The sequence below is a fragment of the Platalea leucorodia genome (genome assembly GCF_965183815.1).
Source record: "Platalea leucorodia genome assembly, chromosome: 7".
NCBI classification, from domain to species: Eukaryota; Metazoa; Chordata; class Aves; order Pelecaniformes; family Threskiornithidae; genus Platalea; species Platalea leucorodia.
This window is the reverse complement of record NC_138829.1, coordinates 37988897-38013463: the sequence shown is the minus strand read 5'-3', so window position 1 is coordinate 38013463 and position 24567 is coordinate 37988897. Positions and strand designations below refer to the sequence as shown.

The 24567-nt window shown below is 41.2% G+C and overlaps 1 protein-coding gene across 5 annotated transcripts in view; it reads right to left on the bottom strand.

Moving 5' to 3' along the window:
• Positions 1-22848, bottom strand: part of GPHN (gephyrin) — a 306325-nt gene extending 283477 nt beyond the window's left edge. For all 5 annotated transcript variants that reach the window (XR_014228691.1, XM_082316630.1, XM_082316631.1 and 2 more), the window contains exon 1: positions 22702-22848. Coding sequence is in view for 4 of the 5 variants with exons in the window: in XM_082316630.1 (XP_082172756.1) it covers positions 22702-22765 (64 nt within the window). In the remaining variant the exon portion in view is untranslated. The remainder of the gene's footprint in view (positions 1-22701) is intronic.
• Positions 22849-24567: the final 1719 nt, after the last annotated feature.

The window sequence follows — 24567 nt, the reverse complement described above, 5'->3', positions numbered from 1 at the left end:
CCACAGCAGATCCCCATTAATTAAATCTTAAAAGCATAACATAGTTCTATAGGTCAAATGTTGCCCAATCTTCAAGAAGGGCAACAGGGATGACCCCAGTAACTACAGGCCTGTCAGTCTCACCTCTGTGCCTGGCAAAATTACGGAGAAGATTATTCTGGGAGTTACTGAAAAACATCTGAAAGACAACGCAGTCATTGGCCCCAGCCAGCATGGGTTCATGAGGGGAAAGTCCTGCTTAACAAACTTAATTTCTTTCTATGACAAGGTTACCCACCTAGTTGAAAAAGGGAAGCTAGTCGATGTCATCTTTTTGGACTTCAGTAAAGCTTTCGATACTGTCTCTCACAGTATCCTCCTGGACAAAATGTCCAGCATACAGCTGGATAAACACAAAATGCAATAGGCGAGCAACTGGCTGACAGGTCTGGCACAAAGGGTTATAGTAAATGGGGTTACATTGGGCTGGCAACCAGTCACTAGCGGGGTTCCGCAGGGATCTATCTTGGGGCCAGTGCTCTTTAATGGGTTCATAAATTACTTGGATGCAGGACTGGAAGGTTTGTTATTAAAGTTTGCTGATGACAAAACTGGGAGGAGCCATTGACACTCTTCAAGGGCAGAGAGGCCCTGCAGAGAGATCTGGACAAATTAGAGGGCTGGGCAATCACCAACTCTATGAAGTTTAACCCAGGCAAGTGCTGGATTTTGCACCTGGGACAGGGCAACCCTGGATGTACATACAGACTGGGGAACGAGAGGCTGGAGAGCAGCCCCACGGAGAGGGATCTGGGGTTCTGGTTGACAGCAAGTTGAACATGAGCCAACAGCATGCCCTGGCAGCCAGGAGGGCCAACCGTGCCCCGGGGCGCATCAAGCACTGCGTGGCTAGCCGGTCGAGGGAGGGGATCGTCCCGCTCTACTCTGCACTGGTGCGGCCTCCTCTTGAGTGCTGCGTGCAGTTCTGGGCCCCACAGTACAGAAAGGATATGAAGCTACTAGAGAGTGTCCAGAGGGGAGCCACGAAGACGGTAAAGGGTTTAGAGGGGAAGCTGTATGAGGAGTGGCTGAAGTCACTTGGTCTGTTCAGCCTGGAGAAGAGGAGACTGAGGGGAGACCTTATCACAGTCTACAGCTTCCTCACAAGGGGAAGAGGAGGGGCAGGCGCTGATCTCTTCTCGCTGATGACGAACGATAGAACCCGAGGGAACGGCAGGAAGATATGCCAGGGGAGGTTTAGGTTGGACATTAGGAAAAGGTTCTCCACCCAGAGGGTCGTGGAGCACTGGAACAGGCTCCCCCAGGAGGCAGTCACAGCGCCAAGCCTGACAATATTCAAGAAGCATTTGGACAACACCCTCAGACGTATGGTGTGAATTTTGGGGTTGTCCTATGCAGGGGCAGGAGTTGGACTCGATGATCCTTGTGGGTCCCTTCCAACTCAGGACATTCTATGATTCTCTGAAATTTCTTCAGGAAGTTTCTGTGTTTCTCAAAATCAGTTATTTTCATATGTCTAAGGCTGGAAGACTCTGATACTTTGGGGTAATAGCCTTTTAAACTTATAGCAAATTATTTAATCATGCTATTCTAGCTACACACATATTCGCTGCACTCATTCATTAAATACAGCGTCCTAATTTTGTAACAAAAGACTGCAGAGACCGGAAGATTTCTTACCTACACTTTGTTAATGTAAAAATAAGCAAGCTAGGTGAAGCCAATCCCCTCTGTGCTCCATTTCCCAAATTCTGACTATTCCCACAGGCCATTCAAGAAATAGTGATACGTTAATAGCACACTGGAATCAGTTATACTCAGAGAACGGGAAGCTTTTAGGAAAGCAGCACAGAAAGAAGGTAAAAATACTCCAGTCCACCAGAAAATGTTATGGCTCATGACTTAAAATATTTAGCTTAGTACCAGGCTTTTCTTCTTCTATTAGTACTAATCTGTATTATGGTAGTGCACAGCTGTCTGTTTTCTAAGTGCGATATAAAGCTATAACAGAAGATTTTCTACATGCAAATAATTTACAGTGTATGTGGCTGAGTGTTTTATATCTCGAGTTAAAATACAGCTAATCTGAACTAACAGGTTTATAAAAACCTGTACTCACGATATTACGGTCAAGTCAGCAAACATTAATTATACAGAATATCCTCAAACACTTTCAGGACCCTTACATTCCAGGAGAATACAGAGTTGTCCACAGTAGGTCAGTATTTGCAGTATACTGAAGAGCTTTCAGCTTAAGACTTGCCTCTTACAATCATTGTGCCTGAAATGAATTACATTTTCTTGACAAACTGAAACCAGTGTCAAAACAGGAACCTTTAGCAAAGAGATCAGATGCTCTGCTATTCAGAAGATTTGATCATAAATTTTGAAAACACATGCTGCAATTTCTAACAGCCATTACAGTGTTAAACTTAAAATAGTCTTTGAAAGTTCTGCCTAACAAAGTAGGCTGGATGTTTCTTTGAGGAAGTCTTTGGTATTTCTTCTGTTGTATGAATCTGTTATACAGACAGATGTATAGACAAATACAAAAAACAGAGATTAAGTTGTTTTCTTTTTTCTGCTAAGTTTTTTTACTATACAGATAAAATAGTTACTTTTCCATTAGTTCTCTTTTGATCTCCAGAACGTCGTTACTTTGTAGACTTTCTTCACTCCAATCCAGTATTTTTGAGCACAAGAGTAATTATAAGAAAGTGCTTCTGTCATTTCTTAAAATAGATTCTGAGTGGGAGCACATGCCATCATGATGCTGTAACTCATCAGGAAATTATGATGCAGTACCATCTTATTCTAAAGGCACCTGCTAGCTAAGATATGGCCAAGGTCATATCAGCACTTATGTTTTTCAGGACTGTTCTCCTTATCAGATTAAAAGAAATCCAGCAAACAATCAAAGATACAGTGGGGTTTTTCAAGAAGAAACAAAAAAAACTTGACACCAATCACTCTGAGTAACTTCAATTTCCATTTTGCATAGAAGCGCCACCACCAAAAAAATTAAGATACAAAATGATAATTGTGAAAATAGTAAGTGTAGCTAATTAAAAAATGCAGTGAGCTACACCAAGGATTTATTTATCAAGTAAAGCCAAAAACTGAGGTGAGGAGAACAGACTTCATATTTTATGTCTTTAGTCTTTCTTTAATCATATGGCATGCAAATAAGGGTTTGGGGAAGAAGGCTAAGGAGAGCTCCCCCAAACTTTTTTTCCTGCTTGCTACAATCTTCTTAAAGCCTACACAAATCATTTTTGTTATGGGAAGACACAGAACAAGACTACTTCAGAGAAACCATGGAAGCAAAACCTTCCAAAGTAAAACAGGCAGTTATTTTTCTTTTCTTTAAAAAAATATTTGTTATTGTTTAACTTAAACAACTGAAAGGAAAACCTGATTGTCCAGGAAATTTATCCCTTCAGGTGTACTAATAAAGCTTCCAGGCTAGGCGATACCAGAACTTTCTGAATGCTAAGATATTTCCATTCAAATGGCAACAAAAAGCAGTATTCCTGCTGTTAAGAGTATTCAAACACTTCATAAACATTCTTGATATTTTCTCCTCATCTGCATGGCTTCTGAATCCATGGTAGCATGTAATAAATGCATTTTTGCATACAAGTAAAATTCAGGCCCTCAAGTCCTGTACAAAGCAATCCAACAAACACCACAGGATTTCCCTAGAAATAGAGATAATATATGCACTTAATTTTTTCTGGCAGAAACTTTATAGAAGACTAAAGCTCCACCAAGACATACGCTAAGAGGCTCATACACATGGTAACACAGAGGTTACACCTGAGGCAGCACACACACACCTGTGAAAGGATGGTGGTAGACACTGTGTAAGAGCACTACAGGGTGCACAAGGGTCTACAAATGGCTTGGGACTACAAACCCAGAACTTCTCCTGTAGATCCATACTGGATTACAGTGAGTAGCACAGAGGCAAGGAACTTGGGTTTAATTCCTGTTAGCCTATGTGGATTCGAACACACTCATTTATTTCCCAGAAGAGTTCTTTAATTAAGAAAAGGCTGGATGGTGACAAGCTTCTCATCTGCTGAAGCTAGGTAACTACTTAGTTAAGAATTAAAATGCTATGGAATCCAGAAGATCAGCGACAAGGACCACACTGTGCCCTAATAGCTGGGGCACTCAACTGCAAGAGAAGACCTAGATTCTAGTCCCTGCTCCATGGACTATTTGTGGATTGTTACTTGCTGTCTAACAGGAAAGACAATGCAACAGTAGGTCAAAACGCAATGATCTGAACCCTGTTCTCTTCCCTCCCATGCATGGTCCTAACTGCTAATTTTAAGATAGTGAAGCATCGCCACATCCATGTCTCTTTTTGGATCTAGCCTATGAAGTGTTACAGAGACTTGTTTGATTGACTATTTATATCTCCCTTCAGAAATACAAGACTTCTGAGAATCTGGGCACCTCTTCAGCCATGAAGTTGTTTAATTTCAGCAGTGTACAACTAGGGATGTAGCTCTTAACAGCACTGCCCCACAGAGAGAATAAAGGCAATGCATTCCATTTTACAGAATATTTAAAGCTTCTTCTACTTCTAATGCAGCATTCACTGGAGTAACCATAATATCCCCAAATGAGTATTTGCAGAACTGGATCAACAGAATATTCTCTGCCCTCTGGAGCACACAAACTCCAGTAAATCCACCTCACAAGTCTAAAACAATGACTCAACACCTTCCTCTGCCCCCAACATCCATTATCACGTTATATGTTAACACTAAACTTCTTGTGACAACTGCAGCTTTTTTTTTTTTTTTTTGCAACTTGCATCTTTTGGATCATGTACTATTTTTTCCCTCCATCCAAAATATATCCAAAAATCTTCAATCCACCCTTAAAACACACAAGAAAGGTAATGTTCACATAGGTTGACCAATATGATAAATTAACTGTGAAGTATTTGTTCATTTTTTTAGAAACTGTTATATGCTTTCTAATACCACACTAAGTTAAAACTACTAATGGTGCTTTGCATCTTCAACTTGTCATCTCGAATTCTTATACCCTGGAGCAAGGAGGGATGCAGTCAGAAGTAAAACCTCAGATGTAAGAGGATGGCAAAATATATCACTCCATGTATGTCATTTCCAGTGTATTAGCAGTGCCTCAGTAAATTAAGAGGTTTGCAAACCTTAATTATTAAAGTAATAGTTATTACTCTTAGAATACTATTTTTACTGCAAGTCTGTCCTTTAGTTTAGTGACTGCACTTCAGCCCTCATCCAGAAAGGTAAAACTTTGGTGATATTGATCATGACAGACTATGAGGAAAATCAAAAGCCTCTTGACTCTGTTAGAGCCAAGTATACAACAAAAATATATATTACATACTTCTAATATACAAAAATTGTACTTCTCTGAATTAGCTAATTTGAACAAACTGATGAATTGATACAGACCTTTGTTTACTATAGAATAGACGAACTATTTCTACAGAATTTTAGCTATTCAGCTAACAAAATCTATACTGAAATATTCTGTTAAAAAAACTAAGGAACCAAAGATAATGAGACCAAGGACAAAGCTGTGACCATGTAATGCTTTCAAGACACCTGATCCTGGTTACTTAATGTGAAAAGGCTTAGTAAGAAACAATATGAAAGCACAGAAAACCCCCAAAATAACACCCACTTCCTTTCAACACAGAAATTCTGAAGTGAAATAAAATTATGTGTGTTCTAAGAGCATCTCTCAACTACTAAATTTTGTTTTTAAAAATGACCTGTAGGCCCTTGATGCAGGGACTGCTATATAAATATTTAACAAATGACATCTTATTTAATACTCAAATTGACTGCAGCCTCTAGGGATCTCTAACATATATTACATTATAATAGTTCTATAAGTAATTCTTAAATGACCAACAGGTGTGTTTTACTAGTAAGACATATTTTAAAAGTCAGGGTGGAGTAGCCAAAGCTAATTACGAGAGTGAATCCAAGCTAATACAAGAATCCAAGTTTATTCAAGAACATCACATATCAGTTTAGTATCAGTTCTTGTCCTCAGAGACTTAAAAAAGCATTTTTTTAGCACGTAGCCTATCTGGCATATATGTTTCAAGACTTCCTTTTTACCTAAGAATTTGCGAAGTACTTAGATAAAAGAAATCTGCAAAATGTATAAACAAAAAATAACGTATGCTGGCAGAAGGAACTTCACACAGATTTATGCAGCAAGCAATGCTATCGGTCACAATCCAATATCTGAAATTACATCCCATATAGAATAAATCACACAACAGCGACAAGCCGTGCAGCACTGTGAGCTTTAAACATCTTCAAACCAAGCCCTTACTCAAATGATCTCATCCAGGCACCCAATAAAAGGATTTTCTTCAATTACATTCACATAACATGGTTAAAAACCCAGTCTGCACCTTAAGATGCATCATCAGTGCACAGTAATTGACATTAGATAGCTGTGTAACAGCCCAGAGGAACATTACAAATGTATTACATTGGCTTAAATGGAACTAACACAGTTAAAATGTATACATTTTTTTTTTCCTATGAAGGAAACTCCTTGAAAGTATGGAAGCTGAATTTCCATTTCTGATTCCATTGTAGGGACAAGAAAAGGAGATGAATCTCCAAAGGCTCCTAAACAGCTATAAAAACCTAACACATGGGAGAAGTAAAAATGCTATTCACCAGTTGTAGGAAAACAATTAGCCAACAATGTAAACAGATGATACGTGTTCATAAGTCTTTCCTCATCCTACAGGTCATGTACCAGCATCTATGGTAAAGCCATACAGTGGGACATGGCTTCCTTGCACTGATCTATAAAATGCCTGTATTCCTGAAGAAAGGGGGCAGATAAATTAGTGGCACAATCTATAAAATTTCTTATAGGTGCTTTTTGCCTGGCAGAAGGCCACATACAAAGGCAAACTAGACTTTTCTGCCTGTCTGCCTAACAGGTAGACAAAAAAATGCAGCAGAATGCAGAGCCCAGCCTAACAAAATGTACTTTCTACAAGGAAATGACTGGCTTGGTAGATGACGGGAGGGTAGTGGATATTGTCTACCTTGACATCAGTAAGGCACACACAGATTTGCTTCACTTATTAAACTGTCTTTATCTCAACCCACGGGTTTTCTCACTTTTGCCCTCCTCATTCTCTCCCTCATCCTGCTTGGGGACAGTGAGCAAGTGTCTGGGTGGGGGCTTAGCTGCTAGACTGGGTCAGCCCACCACAATTACCTTTGGTGATTTCTTTCAGTGACTGCCTTTGTATTACATTAAAGCAGTACATACTCCAGATATATCCTCCTGGGCAAGAGACTACTTGCAAGTTCACTGGCTGCCAAATGAAAGAAATAGAGGAAAAAAAATGAAGTCTTGAAAGAATCAACATTACCATCATGGTCAAAAATGATAAAGTTTACAAGCTGTTATATATGGAAAACACATTGTTCTCAGAGCTATACTAAGAAAGGAAAGATGGAATGGGGGAAATAAAAGTATTCCACTGAGTCGCCTAAGAAGTCATTCAGGAAAGCATGGCAAAGTGGAAGATGTGCCTTGTCATCTGTCAGATTTAAAAAAAAAAAAAAAAAAGAGAAAACAAAGGTAATTATGAACACTGACCTGATACTGGAATCCTAAGATTCCAGGAGACATCAACTCATAGCAGTTCCAAACAAAAAAGTTCCAAGACTTGACATTTAGTAGAAATTCTGTAAGAAAACTCTCAATCTAGCTGCATTCAAGAGGTTGACTGTTTTACCTAACACCAAAAATAAGCTGTGCAAGATATATGATATATTTGATCAACAAACTCTGTATCAAGGCACATAAACCCAAAGGGAAAAAAAATTAAAAAAGTAAACACTACCACTAAGAAAGATTTCAGTATAACTTGTCATGTTAGAGGCAACAAAAGATATTACTGTCAGTCCCAAAGGAAGTATGCCTTTGTCAATTCACAAAGAACAAGACTTACACAAGAACAGAAATAACAGAAACTGAAAAGTATTTTCAATACAAAAATAGCAGAAAAGCACTGAAAAGCCATTTCCAGCACTTAGCCAACACAATTCACAGCAAATGCAAAGATTAAAAGTCAGACATGGAAGAAGATGACAGCAAAGGAATCTGTTGGCCTTATATCTTTATCTTCCATTGTTTTTAAAGAAGAGCTAAGTTTATTTTTTAATGCTTTATTCTCTTGCAAGCATTAAGAAAGTAGTGTGCTCAAGCATTTTGCTTAATGGTGAGGAGGTGAAGGGAAAGAGGAACTGCTGAAAATCTTGGGAGTACTTCCCCCCCCCTTCCTTTTTCCAAAACTTTTCTTTTTTATATCAGTTGTAATAAGAGCCATAATTAAATTCTGAAACCTCACCAAATACCCAACAGTTCTATACAGGATAATAAAGAAAAGTAGTTAAAATAAACGGAATCTAGTGTTCTCCTGAAAGAAGACAAGGCATTAGTAAAGTAGGAGCAGATTCACAGATCAACCAGACATCACCGGAAGTAGTATAACCACTTCAAAAACAGGAAGCCAATCATTTAATATCCAAGAAAAGAAGAAATATCCCACAAACAAACAGTATGTGCTTCTGTGAGCATGATTAACTGAATGGAAGGCAACTGAGTTTTGGGCCACTGTATGTAGGCCTTAGGTCACCGACCCTTAAATTGCAATCAGTGGACAACAGGTGGTGCACAAGGCTACCAGATGTGATCATACCCATTCAGTCTTTTAAAGGAGTGTAATTTCTGATTTTTCTAACTGAAGTTTGGTAAAAGTGCACTGCAGTAATAATACGAGTTTTGAGGGCCTGACAACAGTATATACCCTAAGAATGGGGGGCACTAATGCCTTGACCAAAGACCAGTTTTTCTCATGCATTATTACCAAAAGAAAAAATCCCACCTTCCTTCTACTGGCAGCAACTTGTTCCCATCTCTACTGTGTGGGCACAAGCATATACTCATAGTAAATCAAGAGAAATTGACTGAAATCTAGCTTAGCAAAATACTATCAACTGGATGAGTTCATATTTATTTCACCATATATATGAACAATTTTGCTGGGATAAATAAGAGCTCATGGACAGGATTACGTCTCTAGGTGGGATTAATTTCACCATTAATAAAATGGAGGAAAAGATGAATTTATCATAAAGAATTGCTAAAAGATTCAATACTTGTCAACTCTGACTAAGGCTCAGTGAGGGATTTTTAAGGAGAGACTATTGGGATTACAAGTATTTGGTATATTTAGGTTTTTTTCTCTATTCTTTTTATAATAACAATTTCTTAACTTTGCCCTTGTTAAGCAATGTGTTAAACTTTCCTAGTGAATGGGATGCTTGAAGATACCTAGAGGTGCGATCGTTAAGCACACAACTCTTTTTCCCTGTTTAGCTAGTCTGCTTTCCATTCACAGCCTTTATGCCTCATCTGCATAACATCAGTCTCTACATTCTTTGCCAGAAGCTGTACTTTATGATATGGTTTTGATTTATATAATGTGGCTAAGTCTAATGTTCAGCTTTTCTCCTTACATAACATATGCAAGTTACCAAATGTTCAGCTCTTTGTTGAGCACAAATGCCTAGCATAGCCTTCATACTCACCTAGACACTACTCACATGAATCAAAGAAGTTTACATATAAAATGGAAAATATATCTTGACTTACCCCCTCCTCAAAATAATTTCCTGTAATGGTCAAATCCTTCCCTTCCTTCACCATGTTTTTTTCCTGCTTGTTATTCAGTGGAGGCAGTGTCTTTGCTTATGAATCAGGACAAGCTAGCAAATACCACTGAGAGGATACCTGGCCTGACAAAGCGACATTTGTAAGAAAAGAGACAACACTTAATTAGATAAAGGAGTGTGAAGACTATCATCTTCTGAATTAATGCAAGTGAACTACACAAAACCAACACATGATTACATCTGTGTGAGCTGTGGTCAGAAAGCAGAAATCCCATCTCCCACCCCTACCTATCCCACCTGTGCAACCCCTCCCCTCCCTCACACTGGCACTCCTGAGGTCCCTCCCTGGGTTCATTCAATTCATTCAGGCTGCAGAAAACTAATTTCTCAAAAAGAAGAGCAGTTTTCCATTAGGTTAGCCCGTTAAATTTGTTTTGCACAGGCTGAAAAATGGCAGGATAGAAGAGTACTAAAGAAAGAACGGAGTCTAAAAAATTTGACAGCAGAGGTAAAAAATTGCCAGCCTTGCTCACCATTCACCTACTGGAGCAGAAGTCTGCAGAACTCGGTGCTGAACGAGATCACACAGCTGATTCAGCTGGAAAGGATCCCTTTCTTCTGGCAGGTTAAGTTGCAGCTGTTTTGGTTCCCTGCCTGCACAGCCACAGAACAGGTTATGCCAGCACAGCGCAGCATGGGAGTGAACAAGCAGCAGTGATGATAGAACCATGCCCAAAATTCCACGGGGATAAGATTAAACCTGGACAGAGTCCTGTTGGGCTTTAAAGCAGTGACCAGTTATAGCAGATGGCATGGTACACCCCAGGAAAGTTACCTCTGAATAACACAGCTTGAGACGTAGTGAATGCAGGAAGATAAAATCACTGACAAAGTGCTGCATGTATTTTCCTAACAGACAAGTCAGCTAGGTACAGGGAGGGCCTGTTAGTTTAACTAAGTATTAGTGCACACATGCTTTTCCTGTCATTTCTTCATCTACAGCTTTTATAAAAATTTGTAATTGTGTGGTTTATTTTGGATGTTTGAAATACTTTTACTTACTACTGAATTTTACTTTAGGCTAGCTTAAGTAAAGAGTAATTTCAAGGCTAGTTAACAAAACACATTTCTCACGCCTCTTTAGGTACTTTCTCCAGAGTATCCAAAGATTCAAAGGATGTGCCCTCGCCCACATCACCCTCACAAAACGCACAGAAAAAGTCCAAGATATCTTTCTGGACGCTTTCCACCATCAGGAAAGTCTCCTCAGCATTACCCACTGGAAGACCTCTCTGGCACACACAAGAACTGTAGGAGGCACACACAATCCTATGGAGGCAAAAAATAGTGAATAGTGTGTCTATAATAGTGTTTCTGTTTGGTTCAACAGTGTGGCGTTCAAGCTGTCTCCTGACGGTCCTCAATCACCATACTTTCGTTCACACTGCAGAGAAGGATCAAAGCACGAATGCTGAATTCATTTTGGACAAAACTAAACAAGATGTACTCCAAGAGTGCACCTAATGCACTCCAACCATTACTTAAGAGTTCACTCCGTGGGTTTTGAGCTAGTGTGAAGCAAAACACCGGGAACAGCGTGGACGTGAAGCCCCCAGTACTAAGTGGTTTGCTCTACAAATCTGCTTTTCCTAGGCAGTACACTTGCTAACATAGACTTTACTTAAATTGAATGAAAACACAAAAGGTAAGTTAAGTTACTGAATTACAGTCAAAAGACTTATGGAGGTACAGCACAAAAGCAAAGAGTATTTTTTAAAATTGTCTACTTATCCTTGAGGAATTGAGAGAGCACCTAACTATCCAAATATAAAGAATTTCTGCATCTACTTGTTTTTTCCTGCAATGGCTGCTAGTTGGAATGTCAGCATCTAGGGGGTTAAGTTTAAATTTATGCTTTGAATGGATTATAATACATATTTTGCTATTGCCTCAAATGGCTCCAGGCTGATGTTTTCATGATATCTTAAACATAGAGGAAGATCTTGAATGTGCCCTAATTGTTAGATACTTTCTAGATGCTAATGAGATCTCAACCATTCATTTTAAAGTGGTTTTTGTCTGCGTATTTTTCATATGCACAGCTGAATTTACTTTCTAGAGGCTGAAGTACAGGTAGAACATTTTTAGCAGGTGTTTGTTTGGTGCAGAAAAAGGATACTAGGAATAACGTGAATATGAAGACTTGCTAAAATTATTGGGGAGGGTACCAGAAGCTGCTACTATTCTGGTAAGAAATACTGAAAATTATTAGTATTTCACATCTAAAATCTCCCTCATGATTTGATGAGTCCTTGCAGCATCTTACACGTAACAATAACCAAATATAAGACAAGCTATCAAGGAATTAAGAGATTTTTCTAATATTAAGGATAATCCATGATGTCCCAGTTTAATGCTCTACAGAAATTTGCCTCAGATGCCTTTTCCAGAAAGTTGTTCTGTTCATCAAAGCATTCAAAAAAAGTCTCCTTGAACGCTTTTCTGACAAAACAATGGTGAAATGACAACTAGTATTTTCACTAATTCTCTTTGATCAACTGCCAAGCCAAAGAGAAAAGTCATGTACTGAAACCATTGTGCACAAACGAGAGCTATACCCTTTGGAATAAAGAAATAGGAACAGGCAGGTGAGCATCCTTGAAGCTTAACGATCACAGGAAATTCTTCAGCAGTTGCTTTTTTCAGCAGTTGCTTTTAACATGAACTTTAGACTTTCCATTTTGATCTTTGATGCTTAGGAAAAAAGCCTGAGTCTCACTCAGATAAGAAAGTCCTGCACATTGGAGACACTAGTAATAGTTTTAATTCTTGCCCCGCTGGAATTTAACTGGCAAGATCAGACCTTAAGGTTTTACAGCTTACCTCCCTACTGTGGAACAGAGCGTGTTCCTAAAAAACAGATGTCAGAATAGCATTAGATTCTGGAGTAGTTTAAATATACCCAACTTGAACCGTATACATCTTACTAACATGACCATTCCTGACTTCTTGAAGCTCTGTGCCTTGCCTTCTGTCCAAAGAACTATGCCATACTGCGCTACCCTTTAGTCACATTTACTTGAAAAAGTTTTCAAGTTTGGAAAAGTTTTACTTGAAAAAGATTTCTCTCAAAAATCTCAGCACCCTCTTAAGTCTCTTGGTTTATTCTACATGCCTTTTATTGGTTTCTTCTTTTCTTTATTTTGCTAAATAAATGCCAGAACAAATGTCTGCATGTCCAGAATGGTTTGGAATCCCTCGCAATGGGAGGTTGGGAAGGAAGGAAATTCCACCCCCCAGATTTTTCAGTCTGTTCGATTGAAGTGATTCTTAAAAAAAGACTACCATCAAGTATATTTTACAGTAACTAGAAGTACTTTCATTTAGATTTAGCTAAAGATAGTAGCTAGGGAGTTATACCTCACTGGTCTACTATATACATTTATCAAGGCAAAGGAACATTGTTAGAGTGACTATCTGAGAAGGAATTCTTTCAGGGCATTGTAATGACAGTTGAAGAAAAACATGGAGATTACAAAAACATTCCCCCAGAAACTCCGCTTTATATACCATTTGTTCTAAAATATTCTCTAAATTTTCTTAAAGTATTAAATCACAGCATAACAGCACTGCTGAAGTTTTAATCAGAGAGTGTTACACACATATGAGCATCTGTTGTGACGTTTTCCCAGCATCTCTGGAGTTTTCTGAGTATTATCTACAGAAACACTTTGTCCCTGCACTATCTTTTAAAGATATGTTTCACCGCATTTTTTCCTCAGTATGCTTAATTTACAGCTTATTTTTCCAAGGAAGCTGATTTTGAGGATCCTTGATTTGCTGTAGGCTTATTTAATGTCTCCCCTTGAGTATTCAGACAACTAAAAAGGAAAATGAAGCTAAAAAACGAGGACATGAGAAGTACTTATTGCCTTTAATCTTTGTTTTCTCTGCTTTTTCTGGAAACAACAGGCATTTTTCTCACCAGATATGTACCTACTTTTAGGCATCTTGCTGTTTTCTCCTGATTTTTTTCTGAGATGAAGATTCTGACAGTACATAGTAAGCCTTTGGCTTCTCACTGTCTACACTGCTATGCCACTACTCTACAGCCTACGAAAGAACCAAGTCAGTGGGAAACTACCTAATATCTGTTTGAACTCCTGGAAATTTTCTTCCAGAAACATACATTGCCACACAAGCTTTCCCAAGACAAGATTTGCCAGTACCTAGGTAAAAGGATACATACCTGCCCAACGCTACCGTCTTCTCTTTTACAGTCTGGTCTGTCTTCATAATCCCATGAAAATTGTTTCAGGAAGGAGTAAGAAATAGCAGAGCAGAAGCGTATTGGTTTGCCAAATTCCTAACTAGTGCTACATTCAGTGTTGCTTCAAGAATTACTGGATGAAGGCTTTATAGACTTCATCTCAGGCCTTGCTATCAATCCCTCCCTAAATGGCTTATCCCAGGGCATTAAAAGCAGCTTGCTAAGAGAAAAGGCAGTGTTTTTTTTTTCTTAATGGCAATCTCTGCCTATTCCGTCATTTGCAGAGATCCTAGGAACGTTCCCCTTCTGAGTCAGACCTGCAGGATACTTCACTGCAATTCCTTTTAATTCCTAAAGAATGCATATTGTTCTTCATCCATACAGCTTCCCATAAAATGACTCTGAGTAACAGCTCATTTCCTAGATTTCAGTATGAATTTAAATCCCCCACAGCCTACATTAAAAAAAACCAAAAACCAACAACCCCCCCCAAAAAACCCAAACCCAAAACACCAGCAAAAACCAAACCAACAAAAACATACCATATACTTAAATTTCTTCTTCCCACTTTTAGGTCTCAAAAGTCATATATGATATAGAGGAAAACCAACAAAATAAATACAAGAAAGATTTTTCAAATGAAAAATATTCCACATAGATTTTAAATTCCCTACAATATACAGTATAATGGAGAAAACTAAGAATTTCATAACCACACAGTAAGTACTCAAAAGCCCAAAATATATTATAGTTCAAAGCCCACATGCATTCTGGTTCCTTACTCTACTACATAATAAGTGATATAATTTAATTAGAAAAGGAAAAATTAGATCTGAGAAACATGTATTTCTATAGTTGCAGTCCTAAATACATATGCAATACTTAATACATTGCTATATTGGTTTACTAATACAATTTGTATGTTGAATACATAATGAACTGTCATATTAAGTATAAAACTATTAAAGATTACTGTTCTAGGTAACTCACTTGCATATGGAGCTAAATTAACATTGGGTCAGTTCTTTCAGGTCTTGGTGTACATCAAAAAACACTTTATGCTCAAAAATAGATTTTGTAATACATAGCTGTTCACTAAATCACTGAAGTCAGCCAGTGGAAGTTTTGCTATTTATCTCATAGTACAAGGAACAGACAATGCATTTTATTCCTTACAAAATGCCATTAATATCATTTATCCACCTTGTCATAGTAAGACAGAGCCCTGTTTTGCAGGATTTTGCAAAATGTACATAGAAGAAGATTATTCTTGAGGGTTTATGCTATTTTTTTTTTGCACTTGACAAGTAAGTTAGGCATAAAATAGGCCTCAGTAAATTAGTATGAAAACAAAACAAGCAAAGAAAACATCACATACAAATGTCTTACTTGCAAAATGAGATTTTCTAAGATAACTGCCTAATTAAGCCTGTTTTTCCCAAGCACTTTTTTATGCAATTACTGTTCCTTGTAAACTTCAACTTACTTTTCTGAATTGTTTTGTGATTAAAAAAAAAAAAAAAAAAAAAAAAAAAACACCTAAAAGGCTATGCTACTTTTTAAATTAAAAACATCCCACAGAAAAAAAGGCTGCTACCTGCTCATTTCCCATATGGTTGTTTATTGCCCTCCTATTCTCCAAAGACAGCTTTTTCAGGCATTCTGCTAAACTTTCAAGAAGAATTCTGTCATACACAAGACTACTAATATAAGACCATTTCAATACAAGAGGTAAAGAGTTGAATACTACATCTACACATAGGAACAGACTGTAAAATTCTTTCTTTTCTTTAATCTGCACTTCAAGAACTTACACATATTCTAACAAGAGCTAAAATTTTTAGCTATCGTGTCCTCCTGTTGCATAATATCAATCTCACAAATTGCAGACAACAAAAACTATACTTGCTTATCTCAAAAAAAAAAAATTTTTTAACTCTATTAGCAAAACTATTTCAATCATTGGAATAAGAAAAAAAAATTTTCCCACATATTCAAAATAAACTTTTTTCAGCTTGAACAACTGAAAAAGCAAAGTGAAAATCTTAACTTTCACTTCATAAAGGTACTGCACAGCAAATTTCTTTGCTTTTAAAGTGCTATAAATTTCACGATAGACGTTTTCAGAAAAGCTATGGGTGAAATCCTAATACGATATAAAAGTACCTCTCAACAAAGATGCTCTACTCTCCTACTTGAAAAAAACAAACATGCAAACAGACAGACAGATATGGCTAAATCAACATTAAAGGTGAGAAATTCTATGTCTGCATATCGGGCTTTTGTATGCTAGACTCTCCAAAACATGGACTGGTGATCACATATTCTGTTATTGTCCAGTTAATGAAGCCAGCAAACGAACTAAAGGTTATCCCAGAACTAAGTTAGTTCTCATGAAATCCACAACCACTAATTTTTTAAGGTGAGTAGCACAGAAAGTTCTCCCACAGTACTGGAAAAGGGGACAAATATAAACCTAGAAAAGTAAATGAAAGCATAATGTACTGGATAAGCTCTGTACTGCTAAATATGAACTACAGACATGGAGCATGGGCAAAGATGGAAGTCTTTCAACCGTATTTGGGTAAGTAAACTCCAAATCAAGAAACACCGATTAGACAAGACTTCTCACCCCTGCTCTGTAAGAACACATAAATCTCCAAATTAATGGCCATTTCTTACATAAGTAGGTATTAATTAAAACATTCTTGTATAGTTGGGAAATAATCTCTTGCTTTACATACTTTTAACTTCAGTGTTTCCACTTATTTCAGTTCAAAAGAAACGGTATCATAGCAAGCAAATTAAACTGTAAGTAAAAGAGTCTGCTACATCAGTGAGATTCCAGTGGCCATTTTTTCTTCCACAGTGCACATTAAAAAACAGGGAAAAAAAATCCAGAACTTTCTTCCTCTTTAACTATAAAAGGTAAAGTTTCCTATTCAGCACTGTTAAACTATAAAAAGGAAATTGGACAATTGTACAGATGACATTCAGTAGACGTAAAAGCTTGACATCATAACCATATCAAAAATCAGAAAGAAATTCTTTTGTGAAGACTTATAGCTATAAATGGCAAAGAGGGAGATCTCCTAGTTTCTATGGATAAACTCAACATTATGACAGCCTTACAGTTGGGAAAGACGAAAATCAATGTTGCTCAGAGTCTAGAATGTTTTACTCTTAATGGAAGTACAGCATTTCTCTACTTCTAGAATCCATTTGCTGAACTAAGCTTTTAGAAAAAAACTAAGGCTCCTAGGAAAAGCTACTGTCTTCAATCTATGTTTTGAAGATGAGTGCCCAATAAGATGTAGTTTTTGAGAGAAAGGCAGAGCACAAGCAAAAAGCTAACCAACTTCAATTTAGACAATTCGGGTAATTTGACAATAAGTCCTAGCAAACTTAACGTCAGTCCTTACCCTCCCACCCACACCTCTATAAGAAAGTTTACCGTAACTTCCAATGCATGTCCAAAACGTGAATAGCATCACCACCGAGAAAAGATCTTGCAACTTGCATGCTATTAATGAAGAGTCTTAGAGGAAAGTCATGAGAAGGTACCTCATAAAGTAGGAGAGAGGCATAGGAATTTTTAGTTGGAAAACTGACAGCATATGTATTTCTAAAACAGTCCGACCAACAAATTGTGACACTCCAACTATTTTGTTCACCACGTTTCTCGAAGATAATTTTTACAAAACTTTTACATGGGTGAACTTCAAATCTGCCCAGGTAATCTCTTTATTTGGACAATGCTCTCAAGTAGACAACACTCTCGCTATCTGAGAAGAATGCTTGCTTCAAAGTGATAAATTCAGACACAATGTGTATGCGCTGTGTTACTTCAACAAACTAAATGGTCCCAGACACGTAAAGATGCTAGTGTGATCTTTCACACTATGGTATTAAGAGGCTAAACAAGGTCTGAGGTTATGCATTCAGAAACCTTTGTCTGCTTTATTGCTTAGGCCCACGGCAACAGCTATCATTCAAAATGTTTTAATCTTTACTTAGAGGAAGAAAGGAAGAATAAAGTACCTGAAGAAGAAATCATTAGTGAAGGGTTGCATTTTGCCAAAACCCCTTGCTCCCTTTAATTGTAAAAATGTTTCATAAAAGTGAAAAGCTGTGTCACCACTTTTTAAGCCATGCTAAATACAGTAAAACTATCCTGAAAAAGAAAGTTAGTCTGAGATTTTTTTTTTAAACAAGCAAGAAACAATACAAAAAGAGGAGCAAAGACAGAAAATACTGTCTGTGTCTGGTGATGACTCTTTCTCACAGCCCTACCTCAAAAGCAGACAAAACTGAATAAAGCTTTATTAGCCAACCCCAAATTCGACTAATTTTTATCAGGAATATTCTGAAAAAAACATGTAACAGAACTTCAAGTTTTGACCAGCTACACACTGGACAGAAAACAAGAAGAGAGGTAAATAAGAAGAAAATGGGGATGGAGAGGGAAAAGGACAAAATAAAAGAGCAACCAGAGAGAACCAGAGTCTTTTTTCCATCAGGCTACTGGGGATGGCAACGTTGTTTAGATCTGTCTGGACGGGTCTAGTCAAGGGTCTGCTTAGTCCCTCACATAACAAGAAAGGTCACAGATTATTTAACTTTTACCAATGTCACCACTGGTGAAGGATGACCTAATATTGATTCAACTCTGGGCACTGCACACATTTTCTTCCCTTTTCTAGCCAACTTCAGCATTACAAAACTGTACTTACTAATCCAGGTTCAATATCCTGACACCGATGGTAACTGATTTACAACCAGTCTGTTAGAGATATCTCAAACATGAAAGGCTTGCAAGGGGAAACCAGAATAATTCCCTATCAAGATTTGTATTTTACTAATGAAGCATTGGTGCACAACACTGCAGGCAGAGCATGCATATAATCCAAACTTTACCATAAATATAGACATATTTCCTCTTTTTTACTTGTTTATCTACCCCATATTTCTTGTTTCTCTGTGCATGTTTCTTTTTTAAAAGAAGATATCGGGAACACTTAAATGACAAAGCTTTGGCCACTGTTAGCCCAACTCTGCTATCTCATTCTCCCAAAATGACAGTTAGCATCACAGTCCTTTTAAAATGTATTTTACCATAAGGGTAACCTCATGACAACATAACACTGAAGCTCTTGTTATTGGTTCATGCACCTGCAGTATATATCAATGATAGAAGAAGGAAAACTTACGTTTGGAACTTAAGTGAGCAGTATCTTTAATCTGAACACTTCATTAACACTGGGGCTGAACATAACACTTTCATGGTTGCATTCTTTTCACATGTTGCAAAATGTCTTGAAATGATAACGCACAAAGATTAGAACTCAATTTTCTATGGAGACTTCCTATTTGCTTAAGATGTAACTCTCTGCTTTACAAGGAGTTTCACAGTTTTGTAATCCATCATTGTTTACATTTCCTCCTGTTTCAGTAAACAAGCTTAACTCTACAACTTTCTGTATAGAGACTCACAAATAAACATTAATGACATCTGCAAGTCAGCACATGCTGTATACGCTAAAGTACTTTTCCAGATTTCAGGAAGACAGTTCTTTCACGCTGAGAAAACATCCTAATTATGGACTCCGTTCTTCTCATTGACCCTTAACTAAAAGACCTTGACAGTTTGGATATAAGAGAAGTTCATAAGTAATTTTTTTTAAAAAAGCATGGTGCCACATTCTGCATAATTTTGCATTTGAACACAATAGGTTACTTCGGCTAAACAATAAGCAAACTTTCTATTTCTCTAACCCATAGTACCTGTCTTAATTTGTCACAAGTGAAGAAATATACATTTGTTTCTAGATAGAAAACTAGCAATACACACACAAACACAAAGGTCTACCAAGCAACACTAAATACAATAACTTACTCAAAATTGAATGCAATGAAACTAAGCTACACAACAAACATTATTCACTTTGTATTAATATATTCTGGAGCCATGTGCATCAATCTCGACAACAGACAATACAAAAAAAAATTATTTGGGCATGTTGTTAATGTCCTCATTTAAAAATAAACATACAACCTCACTCCAAATTAATCCAAAGGAGTTAATCCTAAGTAAATTTAAATTCCATCTGAATACTACCATAAGGTGCAATAATGGTACTTTCTAAACTGAGTATACCAGGTCTAATAGGAACATAAATCTATCTGCCTGTGCTGATAAGCCCACAAGTATATACTGCTAACAAAACAAACATATGGCTATGATCTTAATGAGAAAAGCTAAAGAAGTCATGTTATGTTAATTATCCAATTTCTGATCACTGAGCTATTCTAAATGATTAAACCAAAAAAATAGTGCTTATACCTAACCTTTCCCTTCCTACACTTATTCCTTCATATACCAGCCAGGAAGCAATTATTAGTTCATCTCTATGAGAAAAATTCAGAAGAGTGAATTTTTAAATCTGCTGTCTTTCCACAGCTGAAACAGCAGAAACAACTAGGGGGCCTAAACCCTCCAAAGTACATATTCTCTTTCAGGAATTAAAGGAAATGCCAGAGTGGAAAATAATTAAGTTTGGCCAAATAAATGATATTTAAGTAACACACTTATATAAAATTTTATTTCATGTCTACAAACATACACAAAAAGGGGGCTAGGAAAATTGTTAGAAACCAAGGTGTCCCCTTTCAAAATGGCAAAATAATTCTTTGCAGAATTTTTCAGCCTGCAGTTCAAAACAATGGCATTAAGGGGAAAGGGGCTAAAACTGTTCTGTTCACTTATGCCTTTTGTTTTCCCTTTAAAAACAAAAAATTAAAATCAGGCCACACGCTCTTCTCAATGGAATTGCAAATTATGATACAAAGTTAAAAGAGTTTAATAGTGCTCAAACAGGATTTATAGCACAAAATAAAAACCTATGTATTCTGAAAGATTATCTGAAGCTATTGTGGGACTTAATCATTACTTAAATTATTGTAACACCATATGTGTCTGGTACTGCATTCTGGGAACACTTACAGGTGAAAATTATTACAACTCACTGATCAACAGACAATAATAATCCAAGTTACAGAGCACGAGGCTGTACAAAATACGCAAAGAGCATTCTGTCAGCAGACACCTCCTCCTCACTTTAACTTTTACAATAATCTGTAATTGCAGGCACGTCCTAGCTTTCAGAAACAAAAGCTACAAACTCCCCCAGCTTGACTTTTGCATCTGGTCAAACCCGCTCCGTCCTTACGAAGGATACGACTGCCTGAAATCTGAGCGCAACGCCAAGGATCTCCGCTTCCATTACACCTTCCAGAGGTTTGCCTTCGCGAGGTTTGCCGTCCAAACCACCCGGCAGCGGCACGCTCGGCGGCAGGGCGGAGCTCCCGCCCCGCGGCACCCCCGGCGGCGGGGCGGCGGCGTTCAGCACCGGGCCGGGGACAGCGCAGGCCGCGCCGGGCTCCCGCCGCCCCCCGCCGGCCGGCCCAGCCGCCGCCCCCGGCGCCCACCCGCTTCCCGAGGAGGCGTGAGACGGAGGCGTTCGGGTTCAACACCGCTGGGTTTAATAAATAACTTTCGGGTGAACTCCGGGCCTCCTCCCCAACGAATGCATCCCTCCCCTTCCACTCCGAACATCTGCCGGCTCCCCAGCGGGCTCACAGCGCTGCTGTCCGCCAGCAGTCACGTCTTCCCAGGCTCCCGGTAAAAGCTACTGAGCTCGACGCGCAAAAATGTCACTAAAATCTCTCGCCCCTTCCTCCGCCAGAAACGCTATTTACGCCCTTACACGCTCGACCCCCTCGGGGCTTCATTTCTGGGTGTACCGCGCTTCCAGCGGAGCGCCGGGCTCCGCGGTACGCCGGGACACCCGCAAGGCCCCCCCGAAGGCCGAAGAAACCCCGAAGCCTGCAGCACCCGCACGGGCTACGGCCCTGTGCCACCACCGCACGTCGTGTGCCAGGGGTTTATCAAAAGGATCGTCCATGCGCTGTGAGCAGCGGCATCGTACGTGCCCTCCTCCCCCTCCCGACAGAAAGCACACGCCGGCACACGCATCCCCCCCCCGAAAGCAAAGGCCGGGGCGGGGGAGGGGAAGGAGCCACCCTAAAGGTGCCTGCCGTGCCCAGCGTGCCGCGCTCAAAGGCGTCCCCCGGGGCAGGGAGCTCGGGCCGCCTCCCGCCGCCGCCGCCGCCCGGGGAAGGCAGGCCCGGCTCCCGCCGGCCCGCAGCCTGCGCCGGCCGCAGGCTCCCTTCTCAAACGCCTTCGCACTCGCAGCTCCGCCGCGCTGGGAGGAAGCCCGGCCACGGCTCGACCCCCCGTCCCCTTCGGCAGACGCCCACCCCCGCGCTCCGTCCCCTCCAGGTGGGTGATGCCCGGGCCAGTCCCCCGGGCTGCGGCGCCCGGCAGCCCGCTCCCTCGCTTGCTCCCTCGCCCGCCTGCGGCAGCGGCGCCCAACGCCGCCCGGCCTCGCGTACGCGCTCCCCGCCGCGGCCGGAGCGCCGCCCCCACGTCCCCGTTCCCGGGCCCGGGCCGAGGCCTCGGCCACCGCACGCACGGCGGAGCGGCGGCTCCCTGCGCAGCGGCGGCGCCGCCACAGGAGACGGCCGCCGGGGCGACCCGCGGGGCGGCCTGACGGCGCGCACCGACTGGCGGCCGCCTCCCGCCTCTCCCCCCGCCTCTCCCCAGCGCCGTCCCCGGCGGCGGCCCGTTACCTGTGAGGACCCCGACGCGGATTTGGTGGTCGTGGTTCGTTAGGATCATCCCCTCCGACGCCATGTTTCCCGGCGCAGCCACCGCACTGACGGGGAGCGAGCGGGGGGAGGGGGCCGGCGCGCGCGAGCGGCGCGAGCGCAAAGGGGGAGGAGCAGGGGCGAGCGGGGCGGGGCCAGCGGGCGGGGGCGGGGCCAACCCGAGGAGGGGCGGGGCGAGCGCCAGCCCGGCCGAGCAGATACAACCGCGCGGAGGGGGGGAGGCGCGGCCCAGGCAGTACCAATCTAGCGCCGAGAGCGGCCGGCGCGGCGCCGGCTGCCGCCGACCGGGGCTGGCGCGTGAGGCCAGGCGCGTGCCGGGGGCGGCGGGGCCGGGGCGGCCGTGCGCTGCGCGGCCCGTGCGGTGCCTCCGCCCTTCACGGCCCCTTTGGCGGGCGGCGGCCCTCTCCGCGCCGTGCCGCTTCATCCCGCACCCGGCGGCCCCGGCAGCGGCGGTGCTGCTGCCCCCGGCAAGCCGAGCCCCCAGCCGGCCTCCCGGGGCGACCGCCGGCTCAGCCAGCGCACCGGCGGAACCTTCGCCGCTCCCCGCCCGCCTTCAGCCCCAGCTTAGCAGGGCATCACCCCCTGCTGCCGCCGAACGCCCCGCAGTGCCGCCGGGCACCAACGCGTTTCGCTTACGTTTTTCAGCCGGAGCAGCTCCTTCCCTCGGGTGCCGGCACCGGGCGCCAGGGCCGGCGCCCGCGCTCGGCAGCGGGTACCGGAGCCGCTGGGAGGCGGGCGGAGGGCAGCGCCGCCCGCGGCAGCCAGCCCGGGCATCGCGGCTGGCGTCGCCCGGCTGTGAGAACAGGCTCCCGGCCCTCTGGCGCGGCTGGAGCTCGCAGCCGCGTTGCTCGTGGTCCCCAGAATCCGGAGTCGTGTTCGTCGTCTGGGTACGCTGGGTTAACAGTTCAATGCTTCAGACCTCTGGTAACGGGAGAAGATCGATAGCAAGGACGGTAATCACCCTGTCTTTCGGTTAGCATGAAATACAGAGATACAAAATTTACCCCGCAACTTTTGAGTCCCCAGGGCTCAGCAAGGTGTTTTTGCAATCCTCCCAGGCCTCTTCCCTTCTCTCCTCTTGCAGCCCTTCCCCTTTCCTCTGAGATTAAAGTTGTTGTTACACAGCCTTTAGATAAAGCAACTTAGTATCGTAACAAGTATCTTTACTTTGTCTTACTTGAGCTATGTGATCTGCGAAACCATCTGGAAGCAAATACTTAAACTCGTTTTGAATGAATATGTAGGCAAATGTCTTCCACATTTAATAGCAACATCATGAACTGCAAACGATAACCCACTGTCAAAGTTCAAGCCCTCTGACTCTAGCGGGTATTTATATTTTCAGATATTCCTGTTGAGGTTTCAATACTATCTTGCCAATGGCAGACTCTGGATTATTCTCCTTTTGACTGTGTACTAACAAGCAATTATTGAAAGAATTTGTAATTTGCGTAGACATTAATGAACCATTTCAGGAGTTTCCTCTTTAGCATATCATTTTCTTAGATGGACTACTAGCGCAAAAACAAAGGCCTGAAGAAATATCCTGTGTCTCAGGGAAAGCCACACTAGTAGCACTTTGATGGGGTGGTGCACCAGCACACGATATCAGTATTTCTATATTGGCACATCAGTTGCAGCGTGTGCAGCCATAGAGACCGAGAATTCAGGCTCCAGAGATCTCTGGTTATGCAATGGTATAATACAACATATGTGGGTGGGTGTAAGCCTGAACCCAAAACAGCATGGTTACTGAAGATATACTGCATCGCTGGTGCTCATACTGCTGTTCCCTCACGGGTTCAGTCACTGTGTGTTGAATATTCT